Below are 17,906 nucleotides of genomic sequence, written 5' to 3' on the forward strand. Positions count from 1 at the left end.
TGGTGACATCACTGAGAGTGGAGTTATTTTCAGTCTCCACAGCACTGGTAAAGGAGAAGCATAAAAGAGAGAAAGGGAAGCTTAACTTTTTCTCATGCCTACTCCTCATATATTTGCTTTGCGCCCGCTCCCTCAAGTTAGGTATTTTTTGCAGTTGTCATTCTGGGCTTAAAAGTATATATGCATTTTTCAAAGGATTGTAACTGATGTAATAAAACTTTTTTTCTTTCTTTAGGGAGCACCAATACATAAGGTTTACAGCAATTTTAGCCTTGTATTAAGTGGGAACAAGTCCTTCAAATACTTTAGAATTGCACCTAAATAAGACAGGGAAGAGTTTAAACCGTTTGCCCAAACATTCAAAAGTGACTTTATATGGAGTCTGTCAGCCTTTAGATGCCCAACCTGTGAGCCCCAGAGGACAGTATAGAACGGGGCTCTACATCTGCAAAAATCTCTCTCTCAAGTGCGCTCCTCCTTACTTTTAAAGCGGAGGTGGAAAAGCTTCTGCTTTTTGACAGTACAAAAGCTGTGTTTTGAAGAGTTTTCTAACTTGGAAAAAATACACTCTCTGGGACAGCAGCTGAGAGACACTGGACACGAGAAAACTCGAGGGCATTTGGGGAAGAGCAGGGCTTTCTACATGAGAGGCCTGAGGCACAAAGTGACATAAAAAATGCATGAGGCTGAGACGCAGTAGGAAAGAAGATGCAGAAGGATACAGAACCATGAACAAGGTAAAGGCTAAAATGAGAAAAGTGAAATAAGCCGGGACGGAGTTCTGCTGAGCCATGAAGCTGAGTAAGAGGCAGAAAGAAGTGAAGGTACAGAACTGTCAAGAGACGGGAGCAGTCTGGCTTTGCCAGTGAGTGACGAGGCGCAAGGGGACGAGAACGTTGCAGCCATGGGGCTGCCAGTCTTGGCAGCGGCAGCAGGTGGGAGATGCTGAATTGCAAATATGCAGCTCCTGAAGGTACACCATTTAATGAGAAACTGACGACTCGACAAGGAGGATTAGAAAGGTTTCTTGTACGGCGAGTGGGAAGTTATTAAGAGGAAGGGTTTAGGTGTGAGAAGGGGAAGCAAAGTTTTGGATGCACCGCATGCACCACGGAGATAGGTAAAAATAAAAATGACTGGGCAGGAAGGAGAAGATGTGCTAAGTGAGGAAATAGATGTACACGAGGCGGGTGAGCACCTCAGAGCCCCTCAATGCATTGCAGGGAGAGCCGGCGACCTGCCTCTTCTGCCAAGCACCAGCTTGGAGCCAAGAGAGAAGGATGAAGAATACCTTGAAAGAAACAAGAACAAAGCTAAGAGAACCAGGTCTGTCTTCAGAAGATAAAAAGAAAGAGAAGAAATGTACAGAGGATTAAGTGGACTGAGAAAAGGCAGTGGGAGCTGGCTGGAAGGAAATTAGTGACAGATTTCCTGCTTGTCTCCAACCCAGTGTGGAATGTAACCCTTTAAACAAGAGCATTGATGTGTTGCTAATGTAAAAGGAGTTTCTGTGGACTAAAGTGGACAAATTTTGTCATATAGATGAGTGGTGCTGTAAGGAGCTCATAAAGGATCTCTTTGTCCTGAGAAAGCATTAAACCAAAAAAAGATCTGTAGCAATGAAATTAATAATTAAAGAATCCTTGCAACAGACCAATTCAGCACTCCCTGGTGATGGCCATCTTATTGCAATTTACACTCTCTCTTAACCAATGTCATTTGTAGTGGTTCTAGAAAGCACAAAGGAATGAGACACTGAAATACTGCAGGAACACTGTCAACACTGATCAAAGCCCTCGTCGTAGCTTTTGTTCAACTAGGGCAAGCAGCTCGTTTGTGCACAGCAGAGGAGCGTTCATTCTGGTGAAGCAGGCAAAATAACGTCATTCCTTCCTGAAAATTGTGATTTTTAAAATAGCTTCTTTGAAGTCAGACAAAGTTTCAGTTTTGCCGAAAGTGAATCAGTAGAGGAGGAATATGATCCTGACAACTCATTTAATCCTTTCTACTGTCTGTGGTGATGTAATACTAAAGACTATTAACTTGCAGGCCCACTCATGAGCTGAAAATTTGCTTCTTACTGCAAACGTTTAGCTGAAGCCATTGGAAATTTTATCTCGTTGTAATGGATTTAATGAGACAGGGAATGATTGTTTGTTTCATTAGTCTTGTATCAAGTGACTCTAAAAAAGAAAATATTGGCAGATTTCTACAATTGCTTAGAGCATCTCTATGACTTACCACTGTTAACACATCACCCTTTCCAATTTCCTGTGATTCACTAAATATTGACACAAAAATTCTTATATAGGATTAACTGGCTATTCATTTCTAAGACACAACTGCTCCTTGTATGCTCTTTAGAATTGTTTTGCTCTCTTTCCTGTTCCCTGTTTAAAGAGCCATCTCCTATTCTAAGCCTCCCCTTTCCATCTCCTCCCACACCTTACGCTCCCTTCCTTCTCACTTACTGGAGAATGACCAACAAGCCAAAAATCCTCCACAACCTTCCCTCCTCCACCCACAGTATCTTGCCCAATCTAGCAGTAGGTCAAGTCCCTACCGCTTTTTAGCTTAGGCACACCATAGCCCAGAACCTTTTACAGCTCAGCCAGCACAGCCTGTACCGTTCCCGACTCACCTGTCACATACATACCTTTTTGCAACACCAAAGCTCCAAATGAGGGACCATGTCTTAACATGGCCTTCAGCTGCAATACTGGATAAATGTTGCTGCCTCCTCATCTTGCTACTCCTTTTGGCAAGGTTGCAACTCTGGAGCAAGGCCCTGAGGATGTCTTTGCTCCATCAAACAGGACAAAGCGGGTCAACACAGCAGGGGCAGAGCGCAGCACCCGTAAGGGGGACAGGGTTGTTCCAGCTAACGCGATTCTCTCCACTCCTTCCAGATAACGAGCTGGCTTCCACCACGTTCATGCCTCCCTCCCGTAAGCACAGGCTTTGGGTGATGGAAATGAGCACTCACTGTGGAACTGTGTCACCGCACGGTCCTGGAATGATTGCGGGGGATCTAAAATATCCATCTTCAGAGCAGGCACCTTCTCACCAGCGACTCACCCATGGGACTCAAGGAAGCGTGCTAGTACGCTTTGGAGTTTGCCAACCCCCAGCTCACACCGAGCGGTGAAGAAACACTTCAGGGTAAGTCAACCACCAGCGAACTTCCTTTTTCACAGAAGTCACATACGAACAGTACATGGGAGTGTGAACCCATCACATACCTGAATTATGAGGGGGCCAGGGCTCACGGCACGAATTCCGCGGCTGCACTGGAACAGCAGACATCCTACAGGGAGATGGGGAAAATACTACATACATACAGCCTGTCGCACAACTTGCACAGTTATGATCCCTTGTGATTTACATTTCATGATGGAACAAGTTTTACTGATCACTGGAGAACATTTATGGGCATGGTCACAAACCTGGGCCCCCCTCTGAGTGGCACCACTTGGTTTTCTGCAGGGCAAAAGACAAGGCACAAATGAGGAAGAGTAAGTGAACTGTCTTGAAAGAACACATGGATCTTTCAAACCAGCAGAGGTGGCAAACTACATTGTTAGGTCTGATCACTTCAACAGCAGGTATTTCAGAACAGATCAGCAGACTGGTGGGAATGAGGATCGGGTGTTGTCAAGCAGGATAAAGGACAGCTGTTAGCTCAGTCAGGAGAATCCTGTTGAGTGTAATTAAGGGTCAGGAAAGGGAAAGTAAAGCTTTCTAGATTTAAAAGGGATTCTTAGCTAAGAGACAGTGGATAATCTATAAAAGGAAGAGTAAGATTGTTAGAGTAGATGATTTGGTGGGTAGCTTTTGAAGAGACCAAGGGATGACATTAAAACTATTTAATTGGGAAAGCATAAAATCAGGAAATTGAGGTAGTAAGGTTAGCTCCCAAAAAGCTAGATAAACTGGGCTTTGCTTGTCAGTAGACTCTTTAAATCAGACCTAATTTGATGACAATAATAGAAAGGTATGTGACCCTTAAACTCCTAGGTCTGGGGGACGAGACATGTAAGGTATATACAATGCTGTGGTCTCTTCTAGGCCTGGTTGTGTTTTATAGCAGTGACTTGTGAAACTGACATGTTTGTTATTTCTACACTATCTTGTATAATATAATACCATATTCTACCTCTATCACCTTTGTATCTTATTTTTTCTTTCTTTTTTGTGAACAGCTAGCTTGTGTCATATTCAACCCAGGAGAACACCGACCCTTGGGGACTGATCCTTGTTCATACTCTGCTGTTTCCTTTTTGTCTCAAAATACCACAATCTGAAATTCTGATCTGCTTCTCAGTGTTCCACCATAATGGGGTGACAACTTGTATTCAGTTTTAAGATTTCAAAAGTTTCAAGATTTCAAAGCTCAGCAAAAGGTTTCTCACACTCTGCGGTGAACAGGATAAGCTTTGTCACTCAGAAGATAAATCTGAGCTATCTGTATGTACAGAAACACTAAAATGAGAACATATGTTGGAGACAGGTATGCTGTAATGAGACCATATTTTATTGAATTCCAGATTTCCACTCAGGATGTAGAAACCACAGGCACAATATTTCCTGCTAGTATAGTGACCACAGATAAAACTCAGAGCAGTAATACTATTGAGCCTGATCCATTAGGCTTTACTCTTTCAGTGCAATTTTATGCAAACATACATATGTCCAGAAAACCTAGAGTTTTAAGCGGTGAGTCAGACACCGTATCTCTAATATACGGAGCATTTAGAAGTATTCTCATAGTCATTATCGTGTCTTCTACTACACTTGCAGGATCAGAACTTCAAAGAAGAGCCTGCCAGAGGAAATTGTAGGAAATGTTTGCATTCCTGTACGATTCTATCATCCAGGGGCCTGTAATAGTGAAAGCACCCTTCAGCAGATGTTGTCTGAAAGGTCAGGTTAAGTCTTAGTACACAATAGACATTCATTTCAGTTCTTCCCTTTTTAATTATTGATTAAAACTTTCTTTAAACCTGGTTCCTATAGCCGATCCTTCTGGTGTCTCTGCTATGACAACTCACACTAGCTGGAAACTTCTTGCAGCACTTTGTCTCTCTCCCCCTGGTCTTTATCAGCTTGCCAAACATTGGTGAAACCATCCTTTCGATATCCCAATGAGGTTAAGGAGATGTTCTTTATATTTGCAACTAAAGCATGGAGCAACCTGTTCTAATTAGCACTAAGGCTTCCTTAGTCTATTTTGGCGGGATGTATTTACACTTCTCCAGTCAAGGCCTCTTCATACTTTTGAAAACATCATTAAGAAAGACTAAGGCTCCTTAGTTGAATCTCATCTATATTAGGTGACTTGCTAAGTTACACAATTGTCCTTTGTGATCTCCTAGGAACTGAATCCAGGTGTCTTGAGAGTAAGAGACTCTCTGCATCTACTAGCTGTACAAATAAAATGCATTGGGCGGGGGGGGGGGGGGTTAACTCCTTGGAGGTTTTTCCCATGTAAATTTGGACAGTAACTTCTGTCTATTTTCTTGTGTATTAAATTCAAATCATACACCTCAGTATTGTGGTTGTAATACTTGAAACTGAATTTCACACTTTTGGAATGCATTTACTTTTTCATATGCTATTCATTTTAATCCAGAAGATACTGAATTATAATTCACACCTAACACACTACTACACCTTCTAGAGGAGTGTCAGATTGTGTTTTTTGTTGCCGTAAATAGTTTGCTTTGTTCCCCCCCCTTCTATTTATATTTTAAAAATGCAAGTTCAAGCTCCCAACTATTATTCTGATAGTAATAATAGCAAACTAATCCTGTTTTACACTTATTATTTTTGGAGCATGATTATGGTGATTTACTAACTCTGCCATGAATTCTGCCTTAATTGCAAAGAGTAAGTAGGTACTACTCCAAAGCTAGGCAAAGCATTAGATACCACCGACCATAAGAAAGTTTCCCCAATTTCTGCTACTCACACATCAAGACGCCTTCTGTGGAGAAAGACAGGTAAATCCTACTAAGCTGATGTCTCCCTTTCAATAGGGTGACATTTTTGTGAGATTTGTTAGAAGCGAGATCAAAAAATGGTGCAGCTCGCGAAGCCCACCAAATTCATGTGATGACAGGTTAACAGGATTTTATACAGCACTATCATTTCAGTGCCACACGCTACCCTTTTTTCTAACGAATGTGATCACAAATTTTCCAGTGCAATGCACGTAAAACACCTCTGTGGATGCAATGCGATTGCAACCACTTATGCAAAGGTAAAATAAACCCCCACAACCAAGTCTGGTGACAGACAGTTATTCGTGGTGACTACAGTCAAGTAGCGATGGCTGTGCCTAGAGGGAAAGAGGGTAAAAGGAAAGGCCTGCTGCCACGGGTGAAAGCATGATCTTGCTCTGGCCTGAGACAAAAGAAATGAAAAACAGGAGCTGCTGTCTTGAGGCAAAATATCTTCAGCGTCTTACCTCTCACCGGGAGGACGATCCAAGTCTGAGCTTAGCAGGATCTGAAAGTCAGAATCCCCCGCATCTCCCAGAGATTAACTGATATGTTTCTCTTCCCCATGGAGACAATTTCCAGATGATTTTCTTGCCCTGAACTCTGTCCTTGCATAGTAGCTCCTATTAAAATCTTGATGCAGCTTTCTCCTTTATAAAATTTAAATGTGTGGTGTGATAATACTCAAACCCCTGAACAATGAAACGGCATACTTCTGCCTATCCTCCGTACTTCAGTGCCTGAGAAAAGGTCAGATTTCTATTGTTTGCAGCCCTCATATGCTAGCGCATAAGATCTTTGCCCTTGTTTTTTTCTGGATTCGTGGGACACATACAGGGAAGGACAAAAGATGACCAACACACAAAATTTAGAGACACTAACTGAAATGTGACACCCACTCTCCTTCTAAAGAGAGTTTTAATTCAAACAAGTAATTTGGAATAGGCACCTAGGGCAGGAAAGGACTAGACTACTATGAAAGGAAAAGAGAGGATCATGGAATTTTTTATTTAGAGGAAGGAAGTCTAATATAAAGAGGGATGGCTTGAACTATGTTAAATGCAAGCTTAGGGTTAGGGTTTTCTCCCTGTTATTGTCGCCACTTTTCACCTCCTCAGGTTCTTCTCCCTAATGGCACATCTCAGATGTACGTACCTCACTGTGTGTAGTTGAGGTAGGCAGGTACAAATGCATGAGCTTTGATAATGTAAAACGAATTATCCCTGTGAGGGAGTAGAAAATGATGTTTCCAGAGGGATGGAAGGAAACATTTTTTTCATCATGGATTTTTACATGAACTGAAGGATTTTTTAAAAAGTCCTGATTTGTGTGTCAAACACATAATGTACGACTGCTGTGAATATATACGAGTTTTCTATTCAACATTCCAGCAGCCAGTTTGAGGCTGAAGTGACCCGGTACTGATCAGACTACAAAAAAATTATTCCTTGCTATTAACATCATGCTGTTAAGCATAAATGCTGCGAAGCACTACCAAATTATCTGTTTTCTGTTACCTTGCTCTAAATTTCATACCAATAACTAGCCAGAGTTTTGCAAATTGTCCGTTTTTGAAGGAATCAGTCCCGACCTCTCTTCAACCTTTAACTCAAACTTTGATAGCGTTAGTTGTTGGGGTTTTTTTTGCGGACAACAGAAGGTAAAAAGGGTAGGGTTAGTTTTGACGTAGATCTATTCCCCAGTCTAACTCACCACGTGGCAGCACAAGCAATTGCACCACTTCAAAAGAGAGGCTGATGCAAGGGCCAGATTGAAGAGCAGTGAGCAAGGGGAGGGCACAGCTGCTTCTCCTGGCAGTGGTGACGGCTTCAAGGGATCATTCAGCTATGGCCTTTTACTCCAGATATGGAAGTCTCTGTAGTACCAGCTGAAGTCTGATTCATTATGAGCAACTGCCTATCCACTCCTTTGTAGATAGGTATTTATGCTTACACGAATATAAAGTGGGATCAAAAACGCTACCAAGCAGAAACAGAAGCAGCCTGTGTTCACCACAGTGCTGTGTGCATGCACGCACACACACATTTTTAATTACTAGCACTCTTGCCAGTCCTCCCACCCCCCAAAAAACTCCAAACGTTTAAAGAATGTTAACTTTTATGAAGGATGGAACAAAGCACGTGACCTGTCAAAATCTAGAAACGCTTTGGGACAGTGGGGGCTGTTGAAAACGCAGCGGGGGCCTTCTCAAGCACAGTTCTGAAAAATTTGGCTTTGACACCAGTACCCGTCCTCAGCCGCTGGTCTAATGTTTCAAGGATTCTTCTGCATCAGCCAAGCCATCTGACGCTGCCAAAGGATGGGTGTTTATTACGGCGCTTAACGTTTTAAGAGAACCATGTAAGACCGCATACGTTCGTGGATCTCGCTATATGTTTAAGTCGGCTGTTTGTGTACTAGCTTACAGCTGAGGATAAAAACTAAAGTAAGGGCTGTTTTCAGAACCTGGGGGGGGGGGGGTTGGCCAGCTTCATCTTCACGTCTCCTGGCCTGCCGAAGTGTGACTTTCCCGCTTCGAGGCAACCCGCTGCTGAAACGGTATCGCCACAAAAACAGATTCCTGCACCTTAATTCCTTTCCCTCTTCGCCTAACGATACCCTGCCCGACACCGCGCCCTCCTCCCGCTCCTCGCTCGCCTCCCAACTCCTCCATCCGCTCTCCTGCCCGTCCAAACCAGCTCCCGTTCCCCTCACCTCACCGCCCTCAGCCTCCACAGCCCCGGCCGGGCTTCTCAGCCCTTCCCGCCGGGGCCGGCCTGCCCCAACCGGCCGCCCTGAGGGGAGAAATCCCCACACGGGCGCCTCGCCCGCCGCTGCCCTACACAACGCCGGGCGAAACCCACACCGGCGCCCCCAGCTCCGCTCCGGCCCGCCGTCACCCGGCGTTTCTCCCCCCGCCCCCGCTGCCGCCCGGGTCTCCGGTAGACGCCGCGCTCCAGACTCCCGCTCCGCCGGCCCAGGCGTACCTCAGCGCCCCCGGCCCGGTACCTGCGGCCGCTGAAGGGCCGGGGCGGCGGTATCCCCGCCCGGCGGTGGCGACGCGCAGGCGCCGTTGAGTCGGGCAGGTAGGAGCGGGGCGGCCATGTTGTGAGCGGAAGCCGGGCCCGGAGCGGCGGGCCGGGCCGGGCCGGGGGGAGGGCGGACGAGCGGCTCCGCCTGGCAGCGGGGAGGGGGCGGGAGGAGGGACCGACCGACCGACCGACGGACGGACGGACGGACGGAGGGCGGCAGCGGGCAGCAGTCGCCGCAGTGAAGCGCCGCCGCCGCCGCCGCTAGAGCCAGCCGGGGTGTCCCGCGCCCTGCCCGCCTTCCTCGCCGCCCCCGCCTCGGTGTGGGATAAGCGGAGCGCGGAGGCTGCGGGAACCCGGCGGGGAAGATGCCCCTGGCGCAGCTGGCGGACCCTTGGCAGAAGATGGCTGTGGAGAGCACGGCCGAGAGCAGCACCGAGGTACGGGGCGGGTCGTGGGGAAAGTTGTGAGGAGAGGACGGGACCCGGGCTCCCGCCGCCGCCGCCGCCGCGGGAGGGGACGGGCAGAGTTTCCCTTCGCGGGAGCTCGGGGCGGGCAGCGCCGCCACCGCGGGTGGGTGGCCGGGGGGCAGCGGGACGGGACGGGGCGCCGGGCCGCTGAGCCGGCGGCGGGGGGGGGGGGACACGGTGAACGTCGGCGCCTGCCGCCTGGCCGGCCCCTGCGCGCCGCTTCCTCCCCGGGGCACTGCCTCAGGGCCGGGACCGGCCGGGACTCCCCCCCCCCCCCCTCCTCGCCCCGCTCCGGGGCTCGCTTCACGGGACCGGGCTGCTCCCGGCTCGCTCCCTTCCCCTTCCCCGGGAGGGAATAACCTGCTTCGGCGGCGGCGGTGGCGGCGGCCGACTCGGGCGCTTTTGTTCCAGCGCGGTGTCTGGTTACTGTCACGGCGAGTTTCCCCGTCCCGGGGCGGCCCCGCCGCCTCCGCAAAGCGCGGCCGCGGGGAGGGCCGGGGCCTGCCCTCACCTTGCCCGGTGCCGCCGTCCCCGCCCGGGTGCCTCTGCTCTCCCCCCCCCCCCCCCTCCGCCCCCTTATCTAAGCAGGATGGGGTTGTCGCTGCAGTTTCGCAAGCGTTTGGGAAACCGCAGGGGTGAAGCTTTGTGCTCGGCGGCGTTTATGGGAACATCCCTGAGAGGCAGCGCGGTGTGGTTTCCTGCCGCTGGTAGCGGGGGAGTCGGTGTCGTGCCCCTGCCCTTGTCAGGCGGGACGCGTGTCAGCTTTCCTCGGCTGGGGTGAGGAGAGCGGCTGGAAATGAGACTCGCTTGGATCCGAGGCCATAGATGCCCTCAGTTATTTTCATATTTTTTTTTTTTTCCCTGCAGCGTACTACTGTGTTGGTTTGGATCTGTGTAAACACTACACCTACACAGTCGGCTGTGCTTGCTCCGTGATTCCCTAGTAGCCCACAATGCATGTGCTAGTTTGGGACCAGACTCCCGTCTGAAAAGAAAGAGCTTCCTCTGACAGTGCAGCTTCTACCTGAATCTGCTCCAGCTGATACGCAGCCAGGCTGCTTCGAGTGATGCTGATCTTGAACAGCGTGGACTCAGGCCAGCTCACAGCAATTAGTCGCAAGGTTAGGACTTACTCCTTAGTGAGCGGAGCAAAGAGAGAGAGAGAGAGCAATGCAAAGTTTCTGCAGTATCAGAAGTGTTCGTCCTTTTGATGTTTGTCTCGTCTTCCTGCTGCTTAATGTGACTGCATCTCTGGGGGTCAGAACACTCTGCAGTTCTGATCTGACAGGCAGATCTGTCTTTTAAATTCCTGCCAGTTACTGTAGTTACTTTTAAATTCTTGCCAGTTATTCGCTGGCTTCTGAAGCGGTGATCTTAGATGATTTATTTTCTTTTAATGGGGAGTAACTGCAATAGTAGTGTGATGCTTGAGGGCGGGGGAGAAGGTGGTAGGGGAGACGTTTCTTCAAGACCACTTAGACTAATGATTTAGAGACGAGATCTTAACTGTTGCTTTCGTCTTCCGTGTTCGCTGCATGTAGTCTGCACTGTAGTAACTTCAAGAACGGTTTATATGCTGGAAAGGTAGCAAAATAGATTGTTATTTGAAATGTGTGTACGTGCAGGATTAATTATACTTTGTTATTTGGCTTAGTGTATTTCAGACGTGATTTATTTTTAAACTGCTGTCATAAACTTCCTGAAACAAGTGTATTTTGCCTCTTCCTAAAAAAAAAAAAAAAAGGTTAAACGCTTTACATTGAGATGAGTCTACAGCAGTTTATCACCAAAAAATTTTGTAGGACCACTAACAAAACATGAAACAACCACTGAAGTGACAGGTTTGCACTCTAAGGCCCTAGTCTAAAGTAAACACTTGGTTCTTGAAAAGACCAGACTGCACCTGTAAAAGCTTCTCAGCTGAACCTCAAATGGAAAAAAAGTAGACTTAGAAAGGTTGCTTACCTGAAATGAGTTTTTAAGAAAAGATCTTTCAGTGAAAATAGGTAAGTTTAGGTCAAGTACATAAACAAATGACCTAAATACATAACTTACGTTTTCAATATGCATGAGTTGTGTTTATCTGTAGCATAGCAATATCTTAATTACAGACCCTATCCTGCAAGAGTATCCTTGGGCAAAAATATTTTTTACAACCACCTGGAAACTCACTGTGATTTCAGTCATAGTTTGATAGTAGTAATGTCTTTAGCTGTAATACTGAGTGAGGCCAAGAGGTTCCGCTAACCTCTCGGATTTGCTGATGCAGTTCTTGTAACACTGTGTTATCTACATGGAATTACACATTATCAAGCTTTAAAACTCAGCTCAGACACTTTCTTTTTCTTGACAGCTCTCTGAGTTTTTATATCAGATTAATTTTTATACATTTCCCAGTGCAGTCCTGTATTTGGTTTTATAGTGGTACTGCCGAGGAGGTGATTTGCTGTGATGTGTGAGCAAATTTGGTAGGAGGAGTAGAATGCCTTTAACTAGTATTACTTTGGAAGACAGTATAGTTAACCATCAACAGCTGCTGGAACTTCAGTGTACAGGACAGCAGATTTGTAGAACACGTCCTTCTTGAGAAATAATGCAAACAATTTTATTAGATAAAATATGGATTTCTAGTTTTCAGAGATCAGTTGCAGGACATCTGTTTCTACAGGTACAAATAGGTCAGTGATCCACACTGCATCTCTGACAGCTTTTTCAATGTGTAAAGTTGTTAGGCTGTTTTTAAAATAATATGTCTACATAGTATAATGTATTTTTGTTTTGTTTTTAAAGTTTCATATTTTAAATGACACCACCTTTAAAGCCTGTGGAATGATGCTGTCTTTTATTGACCGAGGATCCACTCGATTTATAACAAGCATAGGTTTGTTTTTCATGTTGAGAGTGTGCCTGTTATTTCAAGTCATCTGCTTTCAAGCAAATTAAGTATTGATGATTTGAGTTTGTATTTGAATGCCTGAATGACTAGCCTGATCCTTTGATCTGTACAGCCAGCTATGCATATTAATGTTGACTGGAGGAGAATGAATACAGTTATGGCAGCCAAATTTTGGACACCAGTACCATAAGCAGATGCCATTTGCTAGACTTTCTGGGAAGCATTTGTGCCATCTATCTTTAGGAGTTTTAATTTAGGTGCTCTAAATCAGCTGTGGAGAAAGTTCAGGTTTTTCCGCTGCTCTTGACAGGGGATTTGTGATCATCTAAATCGATGGTATCAATCTCCTCTCACTGAATTCCTTGTTTTATCTTCTGTATCCAGAATTATTTGAACCTTGCACCAGACAAGGGGTACTAGCATTTAACAGTCACGCTGATGCTTTAAAGACTCTTGTAAAATGTAATTTTGGGTTTGTAATTCCATTCTGATGTCAATGCAACATTCTCAATATCAATGTATACTTCTGGCATGGAATCTGAAATTTATCAGCCGTCTTGCCACCTGAAGCCATGAGGCTTGTTGTGACCGTCTCTTTACATTCTGTACTAGTCTGCGTGATCAGTGTTGTACTTACGTTCCACAGGAACAAAGGCTATATTTGCAGTCATTTCTTCTATAGCCAACACGGGAAACAATTCAAAGCCAAAAATGGAATCACCTAAATGGACTGGTCTATGTGGCTTTTGAAGACTATCCGTTGTCTCTCCATTATAGGCAGAATTCTCTGCAGCACTCTGCTATCGCTTCTCATACAGGCCTGCTGTCAGTATAGTGCATTCTGAAGTCTGGGTTTTTCACAGATGTGTGGAGTGACATTTTCTTACGTTGGGCTAAAAGTGGCAATTGGCAATTTAGTTCTCGCCTAAATAAGTAGTATACTCTGTATTCCACAAACTACTGTGATAGAAGGACAGGTTAACAGATGTTATATATCTGTAAATACCGTCTTCAGGAACACATCATCTGCATGAAAGATGTTTAGGGGTGTGGGGGGGGCTTCTTCAGCTTTTTCAGTTCCTTAATGGTACAATTTTACCTCTACTGTTCTTTAGTTAACACATTCCTACTACGCGGCATAGTACTGATGTCCTGCTGCCAGCTGGGTGGACTAGGAGGGGGCAGGTGATTTACTCTGCTGAGTTCGGTACCTTTGTGCAGTGTTGTGTGTGCTCCGCGGCTCTTGGTTTCCTCACGGAAGGTGTTGAGTTTGGCTTCTTGAATCATTCTGTTAGGGTTTTTTATGACATTGGCAGTTCTTGTAAATGTTTTGTTCATTATAGCGTACGTAGTATTTCTTGCCACAGCTGGGACACCTAACACAAAGTAGATGTAAGCAGACTGACGTGTTTAAAGGCATTTCTGTTGTCTTTGAATTGATTGTGATCTGTCACACTGACTGTCACTGTTTGTCATTTGAAATGCTCGACTTAGGTTCACAATGATACATAGAATAAGGTGGGTGTTTAATTATTTCTTCACATCAAAAATACTACCTTTATGAGTTGATTGATCTTGGCAGTTGGCAGATCTATCAACTTTAAGAACTCTTTCAAGATACTGGGTTTGGGTTGTGGGTTTTTTTTTGTGGGGTTTGGTTTGGGGGAGTGGGGTGTTTTGTTGTGTTGTTTGTTTGTTTTTCAAATATAATTTATAGCCATATTCCAATAATGAAACTTTTAAGCAGTTTTCCAGGCAAGAGTAAAACCTTGTAATTGTTTTTTCAATCTTGGTGACTTTCAAGAGGGGAATAATTTGATCAGTAAAACTGGATTAGTTAGAATTCTACTCTTCAGGGAGTTTTTAAGTTTAGATGAACTGAAGTGGCCGATGACTGCAAGTATTGTGCTATACGCTTGCGTACATGATACTGTGCTACTTACTCTCTCTTTATTCTGTGAAAGAAGATTAAATGCCTCATCCATTGGAAATAGAGGGGAGATAAAATCCTGTGTAACAGATGGGAAAATGAGGCTTGACAGCTTAGTGACCCTACCTAGCATCATTCCGGGTGTCTCTGCTAGAGCTAGGAGATGAACTCTGATTTCCAGGGACCTACTCCCCTGGCTCAACCACAAAGTTGCTGCTAGCTAGTTCTTATCAGTAACAGTTACCATATGTTCCCTTTGATGCAAGGAACCCCCTGTGGCATGCTTAATACTCCACTTAACTCTTTTTGGAGGAAATGTGCTGCCTTTTTTATTTTTAAAAATTTATTTATTTATTTATTAAGTGAAGCAATTCAATTGTGTAGAAGGTAGCATGTGTCTTCTAAATATGTTATTATTGTCTGGGTCTGTTTAGTGACACAATTTCTAAGGTTCTGTTTAATTAAATTAATTAGTTAGATTTCCATTTAACATTTGATGTCAAGCATTAATTTATCAGAACATGCTTAAGTATATACAGAAGATGTGAAGAAATGGTATTGTATTGTGATTTTAAAAGTCTTTGTCCTGCAGTCTCAAAAGGTGGTGGTTTCAGGATGTAATCAGACCATGTTGAATATTATTTGTATTATTCCTGACATAACATGATTGCCAAACTTAGTTACTGGTAGAACTTTGGCTTGCATGTTAAACAAATTTTTTCACTTAACAGGGAGTCTTTTTCCTCCTGTCTTCCAGCAGTTGACAGTTGTTGTATAGTCACCTTGGAAATCCTGAATTTTAGGAAATAGGGAAGTTGCTCCATAGCTTATTCTCTCTTAGTAGAATTTATTAAAACAGGTAAATGACAAAATGAGCATAAAAGAGTAGTGCTTTAGTTGATTTCAACCATTGCCGTTTATCGTGCAGAGAGGTTCTAAGAAACCCATGTCTGCTTTCTAAGGAATTGCAGCAGTCAGCCTTGCTGTGCCCGTTGGCTGTCCCCTGACTCACGGGGAAGGACCTGGCACGTTATTCCCGTGTGTGTGCCCCGGTCCCCTTTGGAAGGAGCCCAGGCAGGCACAGGGCATTTCGGTGGGCCTGGGAGAGCAGCAGGCAGGGGTGGTGAAGCGCACCCGCCTTCTCGTGCAAAAACAGTCTTGGTAATAAGATTTGTATGCTGTCAGGTGCTAGAGTCGCTCTTAGGATGATGTGTGCGAGCAGAGAACGAGTTTCTTTTCGTTTGTGCAGCAACGGCTGGATATACTGAAGTAAGTGATTTCTACTTGTATGTTTCTTCTTCCTCTTTGGAGCAGATGAACAGAGAATAGGTGGTATGTGTTTTGTTTTGTTTTGTTCTTTTCCTAATGTTGCTGAATTGATGTAGTAAGTGTAATAATTTACCACCCATACAGGTAGGGAACTGAATGAAAATTTCACTTCCCTGTCTTTTTTTTTTTTTCTTTTTTTTTTCTCCCCTCTGCCTGAACAAATGAACATACACGATTGGAGCTTGTTTTAGCTACAGAAAGTGGTTGGCCTGGACGAAGATTTTATGATACTATTATGTCTGGCGTCTCGGATAATGCCATGGCACTTGTCTGACTTCAAGCTGAGTTAATTCAGAGAGCTGCAAACTTGTTTTTTTTTTTAGTTTCATTTTCTGACCTGACTTGGCACAGGGCTGGACAAATGCCAGCGCTGAGGAAAGCATCGCAGTGGAGGAAAGGGGACTGCTTTTCTGTATTGTTAAACTCTACTCTAGAGTCATATTAGATAAGAAGGCGGTAGTGTAAAGTAGATAGGGTTTACGAAATCACATAGTTAAAGTTACCGGAGTATCCTAACTTAAGGAAGTTTGTCTTTGTACCTAAATGATCTGCATGTTAATGGCTTATATCTCAGGTTGATTGTCTACAGGGAGGCAAGTTTCAATGTCCTGCTGTTTCTTTTAATACTCGGCAAAGGAAGAAGTCAGTCACTTTAGTTAATAAAGTTTAGAATAAATTAAGTGGAATTAATGGAACTTTCATGAAATAACAAAGTTTTTTTTATAAAAGAAATGCTTGCAGTAATTTTATGTTTCACAAAAATAGTATTTTTCAAAAAATTTAAGGAGCTTTTGATGCTTGCATGTACTATTTTTGACATAGTATATGCAAAGCATTGATTATATGCTATGAGAGAACAGCAAAAGAAGTCTGAGATGATAGCTCACTTCTGCTACTTACATATAATGAGTTTTAATCAGGTCAGGATTTAGGTAAGTGCTTCGAATCTGTGTGGCTTCACAGCTCAGGAGTTAGGGCACAAGTCATTAATTCAGCTCCTGTTAAAACCTTATATTTTAGTTAAGCACTGGAATAGATTGTGAAAACTCCATTACTGAAGATTTAAGAAGGGGTTAGACATAAACATCTTGTGAGGGACATTGTAGGAATAGCTGATCATGCCTTCGTGCACTGAGATAGATCGCATGACCTCTCAAGGTCCTCTCAGTCTATTTTCAACTATTTTTCTGCGGACCTACAAATTTTTTCTCAGGGTAGCTCATTGCTGCTTAGAATAGGAAGTGTGAGTGTGTACAGTTTGAAAGGCTTTTACTGAATGTAGTTCCATGCAGCGCCTTGTGTTGCTAACAGCAAATTTGTTGTGAATGTTTTGGTGGGAATACTGTATTCCGTACTGCTTTGAAATAAGCCAGACACATTGTTACAGCTTTACTCAGTTCAAGGACTGCAGGGTTCTTCAGCTTTATCTGTCAGTTGAGAGTCCCTTGAAGACACCAGAGTGTAAGTGCTCAGATCTATATATGGTAGCTGAAAACTAGGAATTACCTGGGAGAAACTTCAGACTTATCCAGGTAATTTAAATTACAATTCCAAAGCATAGTTAACTCGTTGCCTGTATTACTCATTGGCATGTTAAAACTTCTAGATAATGATTTTTAAATGGTATGATTCAGATGTCTTATCTTGTCTGCTTGTGTACTCAAAACATCATCCTGCACTGATATACAGTACATAATTCTTGATTTGTCCAATTGTTAAGTCTAAGAATATAACACTTTTTAAATTGTATCTTAATTGGGGTGTATGGTTCTGCTAAAAGACACCGATTACATGGAGAAGTCAATAGTTATATAATATACTGAACTCTGTTAATAGTTTAAAGACTGGGTACTAACTCAAATGCTCAAGCCCAATATTAATAGGAAATACTGAGGTTAATGGCAGAAGAATTATACCAAAACTTATAACTGTTATCAATTTCATAAAGGCTTTTAAAATAACTGTCAAACATAGTCGGGTAAAAAAGTTAAAATATTTGGCAGAGAGGCTACTTAAACATCCCAAAATAGTCTAGCAATAGTCTAAATGCAAAGCAGAGTTGTTTTGGGGGTGGAAGAAGATATTTGGTAGTGTCTAATATCAAAGAAGCTCTGGGGACAAACTTATGTCCTTCAGAAAAAAATTCTATTAAACTGTAGGAAAGAACATAAAGTTCAGCAAGGTAAGTCCAAATTAGCAGAACTTTGATTTGCAAACAGAATGTGAGAATAGAGATACTAAACTAAATCT

General features: G+C 44.0%; 1 protein-coding gene across 8 annotated transcripts in view; it reads left to right on the forward strand.

Annotated features, from left to right (window-relative positions):
* Nucleotides 1–9,203: 9,203 nt before the first annotated feature.
* RPS6KA3 (ribosomal protein S6 kinase A3) overlaps nt 9,204–17,906 on the forward strand; it is a 79,510-nt gene continuing 70,807 nt past the window's right edge. For 3 of the 8 annotated variants that reach the window (XM_049834725.1, XM_049834727.1, XM_049834729.1), the window contains exon 1: nt 9,205–9,471. In XM_049834725.1, the coding sequence (XP_049690682.1) occupies nt 9,400–9,471 (72 nt within the window). In that variant the 5' untranslated portion in view covers nt 9,205–9,399. Of the gene's footprint in view, nt 9,472–10,368; nt 10,623–17,906 lie in introns of all 8 variants that reach the window. The other 5 variants (XR_007510264.1, XM_049834731.1, XM_049834728.1 and 2 more) reach the window with 4 other exon arrangements.

Source organism: Accipiter gentilis, chromosome 32, assembly GCF_929443795.1.
Source record: "Accipiter gentilis chromosome 32, bAccGen1.1, whole genome shotgun sequence".
Taxonomy (NCBI): domain Eukaryota; kingdom Metazoa; phylum Chordata; class Aves; order Accipitriformes; family Accipitridae; genus Astur; species Astur gentilis.